General features: G+C 48.8%; 1 protein-coding gene and 1 long non-coding RNA gene across 3 annotated transcripts in view; both read right to left on the reverse strand.

Moving 5' to 3' along the window:
- Positions 1-5427, reverse strand: part of LOC114638036 (H-2 class I histocompatibility antigen, L-D alpha chain-like) — a 12523-nt gene extending 7096 nt beyond the window's left edge. Inside the window, exons 1-6 of one of the 2 annotated variants that reach the window (XM_028786372.1) lie at positions 5335-5427; positions 4866-5135; positions 4406-4681; positions 2604-2879; positions 2353-2476; positions 1922-2184 (exon numbers count right to left, since the gene is read on the reverse strand). In XM_028786372.1, the coding sequence (XP_028642205.1) occupies positions 2148-2184; positions 2353-2476; positions 2604-2879; positions 4406-4681; positions 4866-5135; positions 5335-5398 (1047 nt within the window). In that variant the 5' untranslated portion in view covers positions 5399-5427 and the 3' untranslated portion in view covers positions 1922-2147. Of the gene's footprint in view, positions 1-1921; positions 2185-2352; positions 2477-2603; positions 2880-4405; positions 4682-4865; positions 5136-5334 lie in introns of those variants that run through there. The other variant, XM_028786373.1, reaches the window with a different exon arrangement.
- LOC114638037 lies at positions 1135-1722 on the reverse strand. The gene is made up of 2 exons (XR_003713815.1): positions 1446-1722; positions 1135-1351 (listed from the first exon to the last, which is right to left on the reverse strand). It is a non-coding gene; the product is annotated as an uncharacterized LOC114638037 (long non-coding RNA).
- Positions 5428-6849: the final 1422 nt, after the last annotated feature.

Genomic DNA, 6849 nt, shown 5'->3' on the forward strand with positions numbered 1-6849 from the left:
CACTGAGACTCAACCACTGTGGTCATCTTGCTGACAAGCATAACTGTTAATTTAAGTTAACAGCCATCACAAAGTGATGATCAAAAGAACAACCAAGGCATTAGGACAGTGAATCTGTGCATCTGACAGCTGAGTCTGCCTCTGAGCACATCAGTCCTTTGCATTGAAACCTTGTGGACACTCGAAAGAGGAGGCAAAGGTCTCATACCGGGTGTTGCAGAGTCTTCATCCCATCAAAAGAAGAATAAATCATATAAACACATGTGTGTCACTTATTCCATGTTTGCCTTGTTACTTTCATATCACACTTAACCCAAGTCAGTAAAACTGTGGAAGGCAAAACCCCCAGATAAGAGTCACAGGTCAATACAGACTGTCTCTTGCCTGGGCCATCTCAACAGTCCCTGGACTAACTTTTAAAATAAACATAAATCCAGAGTAGACTCATTCCATCAACCCTGGAATCTTCTCTAAAGTCAGCATCAGGATCCTCAGAGCCAGGGAAGGAGAGGGGCCATGGGCACAGCACAGGTCCAGATCTGGGATGAGAGCCTGTGGATCCCTCCTCTGAGTGGATCCTGCAATCTAGGGTTAACTGGGGAAAGATGAGGAAGATGGGGAGAACTCCACAGAGGGACCTGGAAGGAAGCAGGAGCTCAGGAGAGTTTAGTTCTTCTGTCTAGCCGGCAGTGTCCTGAGAGCAGGGCCATTGCTGTGCCTATTGGGACAGAACTTGAAAAACACTTCCTACTGCTGTCATACTTGGACATCAATGAGGACAGAAAAACAGGAAACATTCACAGGAACAAGAATAGGCCCAGTCCTCCATACAAACTAAAAATACAAGAAATAAACACAGAAGACAAAGTAAAGAAGCACAGACTAGACAGCAGCCTTGGTTGCTCATAATCCTGGGGACAGGACAAGGCTTTGCCCAGCCTGTGTCTCTGTGATGACAGACTCTCAGCATGTGCTTCATAGTGATGACGAGAAGAGAGCCCGAAGGAGACAGAGCCCAGGGTGACCTTGTCTCAAATAACAAGAATCTCATCTAGGCACATCCTCAATTACATTCAGCTCCCACAGCCTCATTCTGCCTCACCAGATACACACAGCATAGTGATTCAGATTCTGGAAAGTTCTCCATTTGCCATTTAATTCCTTCACAAACTCTAAGTATTCTCAATCCCTTATATACCTATTAATCAACCCTCAGGTCAAGGATGTTAACAATGAAGTTCACATTCAGATTCTTATTCTCAGTGTGGAAGTGAGGAGCTGCAGCTCAGGGCAGCATGCTGCTGACAGGATTCAGATGTCCCCCAGTGTTTGACTGGACCAGGAAGGTTGGCTGTGGAAGGGAACACAGGCAGTGCAGGGACAGGGTTATTGTGTGCAGGGCAGACTGGGCTCAACAGTTCTTCACATCGAGCCCATACACTCACAGAGTACATCCGACGCTGTTGTGTAAAGAATACTTAGGGCTCAGGACATCACAGGAGAGACCTGAACACAGCTGTTACTCAGTCCACTCCAGGCTGCTGTCTTCATGCTAGAGAATGAGAGTCATGAACCATCACTGTGAAGACAACATTTCAACAACTCACCACTCACAGCAGATTCTGGTAGTTTCACAATGTATTCCAGTTATATCCGCATTGCTCCTCCCCAAGCAGACCCCAGAGAGTCACCTTTATTATCTGGAGAAGACATATCAGAGCTCTCGAGCTGTCCCTACTTAGGGTAAAACATATACAGAGACACAAGGCACAGGCACTGAAACGCCGGGTAAGAGGCTGCAGCCAGGATGGATCGACCCGAGTTGAAAATGGTACAATGTCAGGTGGCCAGGACAAAAAAACAAAACAAAACAAAACAAAACAAAACAAAACAAAAACTTCAAAGAAGAGAGCAAAATAAATAAATAAATAAATAAATAAATTGTGTTTTATTATCATAATAAAAAAATTAAAAAAAATCAAGAGTTAGGGTAGCTTAGTGAAAAAATCATACAGAGATATAAACATAGGAAGGTCTGATCTTTGCCCCCAGACAATTAGAATGGAGGAGCTTTTATGGATTTCCAGCGCTCCCCATCATCTCCAGCTTCACTCCAATGGCCTCAGGGATAATCCTGTTCCTCACACTTACATGGAGCTGGAGCATAGTCTCTTCCTTGTCCACCTGTGAGAAGAAAAGCTCTGAGAGTTCAAGGATGCTCTTGATACTAGGAATTTCCAGAACTGACAGCAGACCCAGTTGGATGCAGCAGCAATGCAGGGTGTGGCAGTGTTTCCCATTAATGAGCAGAGCACACTTCTAAAGGAAGCTGAGATAAAACTCAAACCCTACCTTTTCCTACCCGTGTTTCTCCTCTTCATCACAAAAGCCACCACAGCTCCGATGATGGCCACAGCTCCAAGGACAACCAGAACAGCAATGATCGTCATGTTAGAGTCAGTGGATGGAGGAGGCTCTGGGAAGGACAGGGACAGGAAATGAAGGTGAGGGTCATGAACCCAGCTCTCAACTCTGGCCATCTCAGGGTCCGCAGAAGGCTCCACCTTTCCCTGACCCCAGGTCTCCACCCACACCCTCCTTACCCCATCTCAGAGTGAGGGGGTGGGTCAGTCCCTCATGTTGCACATGGCATGTGTAATTCTGCTCCTTCCCTGAAGGCACCACCACAGATGCCCACTTCTGGAAGGTTCCATCCCCTGAAGGTCTGCTCCCCACAAGCTCCATGTCCTGTGTCAGGTCCTCCCCATTCAACTGCCAGGTCAGAGTGATGTCAGCAGGGTAGAAGCCCATAGCCCAGCACCTCAGGGTGACTTCATCTTCAGATCTGGGAAGATGGGTCACATGTGCCTTTGGAGGATCTGTGTGGAAGATTCAAGAAATCCCACAATTAACAAGACAAACTGAAATCTACACAAGACTCAGTTAAATCAATGATGACCTTCAACATTGTGTCTGTTTGAACACTTCAACTGTCATGGCACTCGTCATCTGTAGTTAGAGTTGGTCCCCTCTGCACAGAACTGCACATTTTCCTGGGGGACTTAGAAGGTAAGAGGGAATCCACATGAGCCACTAGGTCAACATGGTCTTTCTTGTGTAGCGTTTTATAGCAAGGGACAGGTAGTCAAACATGAAAGATGGAATGGAAAATATATAATTTATATATGTGTTTGAGTTCATATCAAAATCAGAAATTAGGCCCATATGCTCCTGGAAGGGTGCCACCACTGAGAGTCAACCTCTGTGGTCATCTTGCTGACCAACATAACTGTCAGTCCAAGTGAACAGCCATCAGGAAGTGTGTAGCAGAAATGTGGTGAATCTCTGACACTCAGACAGAGAAAATGACTCCTAGCTCCTGCTTCTAAGGTGACAAGGTACAGGTATGTTACACAGGATTCCTGGAATGTGCTGTGGACCCCAGTGCAGCACTCATTGGGACACAGCAGGCTCAGAAGGTGTGTGGATCTTCTCTCCCACTCCAGCCCCAGATTGAAGAAGACCCTGTCTCTCAGAAAGTGCAATTCCTGATTCACTAGGGGGAACACTGTAACTTGTCGGGGCAGAAGAGCAGGAGGCTTCTGGATGTTTAGTTCTGACAGGAAATAGTCTAAGTTTACAAGAATCTCTCCTTTAGAGGGAACCCTGAACTAACTTGTCTAATTATTCTGTCTGTGGAAACTGATACAAATGATAATACAAGGGCTTGGGGAGAAACAGGATCACTCCAGTGCAGACAAAAACTCACCAGATGCAAAATAATGCCTTCAAAAAAGAAAAAAGTAAAGAAAAAGAAATAGGAAAAAGAAAAGAGAAAAAAAGGAAAAAGAAACGCCACAGTTTATATTCCTCCAGGGTACCCCATAAGGGCTCCTGTGAACCTTCACCGCTGTAGGAATAGAGGGAACTGGATTGTCAAAGGAATGCAAACCCCACAGACAAGGGATGGGAATCTGCGAGAATGTATTCTTTGGAAAGGTCTACAAACTCAAGGGAACCAGCCTAGTGAAGGGAGTCCATGTCTTCCATCAGGTAAAGGAGACTTCTGGCCCTGAAGTGTAAGGGCTGACACATTCAGCATGACAGGAGTCAGTGTCCACAGACAGTGGGTGTGGGCAGAGAACCCGGCCTGGGAGAGGCCATGGCTGACAACAGCTGCAGACTGAAGGGAGCAGCTATTATTAAGTAAGGAAATTCTCTGCTTCCCTCCTGAGACAGACTGGGAACTGTCCAGGGAGAAGGCTGAGCCCTGGCAGAGTCAGTGCAGTCACTGTGATGAGGATCAGGAGACCCAGGGACACTCTCTCCTATCTGAGACAGGGGCATCCCCCCCACCCCAGCTGAGGGTTTCTTCTTCCCCAGGACTGAGCCGCGGCCCCTGCACCTGTGCGCAGCAGTGTCTCCTTCCCGAGCTCCAGGAGTCTGTGGAGCCACTTCAGGCACTCGCCCTCCAGGTCGACCCTGTATTCCTCTGCAAAATCTGTCTGCTCCAACTCGCTTAGGGTGATCTGCGCCACCACGTCTGCCGCAGTCCACGTTTTCAGGTCTTCGTTCAGTGAGATGTAATCGAGGCCATCGTAGGCGAGCTGCAGGTACCCACGGAGGAGGCTCCCGTCTGACCCCATGTCACAGCCATACATCCCCTGGAGCGTGTGAGAGACTGCAGGATACAGGGGTCAGCCCCGCCCGCCCACCAGCCCCCTCTTGAAATTGGCCCCTTCCATGCTGGAACTCCTCCAAACTGATGGGAAATCGCTTTGAACCTGGGACTTGTGTACGGGGAAGTCTCAGAGCCCAGTGTAGGAACCTGCAGGGATCGTGACCTCCCACCAGGGGTTACTCACTGTCCTCATCATCGTGGTAGAAGCCCACAATGTCCTCCAGGCCGTATCGGAAAATCTGCTCCACATCCTTGGCTCTTTGTGTCTTCCACTCCCAATACTCCGGCCCCTCCTGCTCCATCCACGGCGCACTAGGCTCGACCCTCTGATTCTTCCTGTCGCTGTCGAAGCGCACGAACTGCGTGTCGTCCACGTAGCCAATAGCGGTGAACCGGGGCTCCCCGAGGCCAGGCCGGGACACAGTGGTTAAGAAATACTGTAGCGAGTGTGATCCTGGGGACGGTGCACAGTGAGACCCCGACCTCTTCCTGGGACCTCAGGCGGGTGTGCGGGCCAGGAGAGGAGCAGGGCGCGGGGCTTGGGATGCGAGTGGAGAAGGGTTAGAGGGTGTGGGTGACCCGGGTATGCCGCTTCCCTGGTGCTGCCCCGGCTCATCCCTGCAGAGGCTGTTTCCCACCTTCCCTGTACTCACCAGCTCGGGTCTGAGTCAGGACCAGTGCAGCAGCCAGCAGCAGGAGCAGCATGTGAGGTGCCATCCCCCCGATCTGGGATCCAGGGCATCTGAGTCCCACAGGCTACGTAGAATTTTTAACTAGTCCCCTCAGAGATGCTGGTTGGGTCCCCAGGATCACTCCACCCAATGATAGTGAGTCATGCTAGGGCATCATCAGTGTCAGGGCAGAAGGACCTGACACAGTAAAAGCAGAAGTGAAACTAGGGAGATAGGGAATCCCCAGCCCTAGGGTTCTTGACCCCTGACGACTAAGACTTTACCTGAACCCTAGGCAGTGTACAGAGTGCTGTTTGTCATGCCGTCTCCGAGTTCTGACCCAGAAGCCATCTGGACACCAGCAGAGACCTTCATGCCAAACTCTCTGTGTCCTGTCCTCCACTCTTCCTGTTCCTTCTTCTTTTCAGAAGTCAGACCCTGGAGTATTCTAGAAGAAAAGCCAGTTCCAGGAATACAGTGGTGGCACAAGCATTTGGGGATGCAGTGGAGAGATGCTTCTCCTTAAAGCAGAGGAGCTGGACTGGGAGTCCCACACTGACCCCACAGAGACCAGTCTCTGTGTTCAACTGCAGAGGGCAGCTCACACAGTCAAACCTGAGTGCAGGCCTCTCATCTGTAAAGAGGAGACTTTGCCTCTTTCTTCAGGATCTGTCTTCTCAGCCCTGTGCTTAGACACAGATTCCTTGTGTTACTTCCTAGATGAACATCTATGGCTCCAGATCAGTATTTTTTTTCCCACAAGGATCTTCATTCTGAATCCTGGGTTTGTCCATGTGGACTTGAGTCATTGTCTCAGCACAGTAGACACCCTTGTCTACAGGAGAGAGAACCCTATGTAGAACACAGACAGCAGGACACTGATCCCTGTCTACACTGCACTTGCCCTGTGTCTGCACCTCTATGTTACAGTTACTTTAGTGACTGAATCACCGTAGGAGAGGAACTGTCACCCAGAATAATGATGATAGTGTGGTAGAAGTTATGTAATCTCTGACCCTCTCACTCCCTCTCTGACCTTCACTCTCATTTATGAGTTGATGAGGTGAGGGACATGAATGTCACAGGTGTGTGCGACACTGGATATGATAAAACTGAGTTGGCCCCAGAGTTCCTCAGGCCAGTGCAGCATGGACACTGGAAGAAAGATGATTCTCATGCCAGAGAGTACACACTGGCGATGTGAGGTTTCATCCGGGATCAGAAGTATGGAGAAAGACTAAATTCATACATTTTTTTTATTCTGTAGTGTTCCACCTGATTTCTTCCCCATTTTCCTGAGAACTTGATGCTCTTAGGTTTCATCCTGACTAACAAAAGGATGTGGCTGGCCTTAGGCAGCTCCACAGAAAGCATCTGTCTCTGTTATCTTTTCTTCTTATTTTATTCTATTTCTATTTTTTTATTTTGTATCTCCACAGCTCTGGCTGTCTTGGAACTTACCATGTAGACCAGGCTGGCCTTTAACTCACAGAGGTC

The sequence above is a fragment of the Grammomys surdaster genome, unplaced genomic scaffold (genome assembly GCF_004785775.1).
Source record: "Grammomys surdaster isolate TR1022 unplaced genomic scaffold, NIH_TR_1.0 125504, whole genome shotgun sequence".
Lineage (NCBI taxonomy): Eukaryota > Metazoa > Chordata > Mammalia > Rodentia > Muridae > Grammomys > Grammomys surdaster.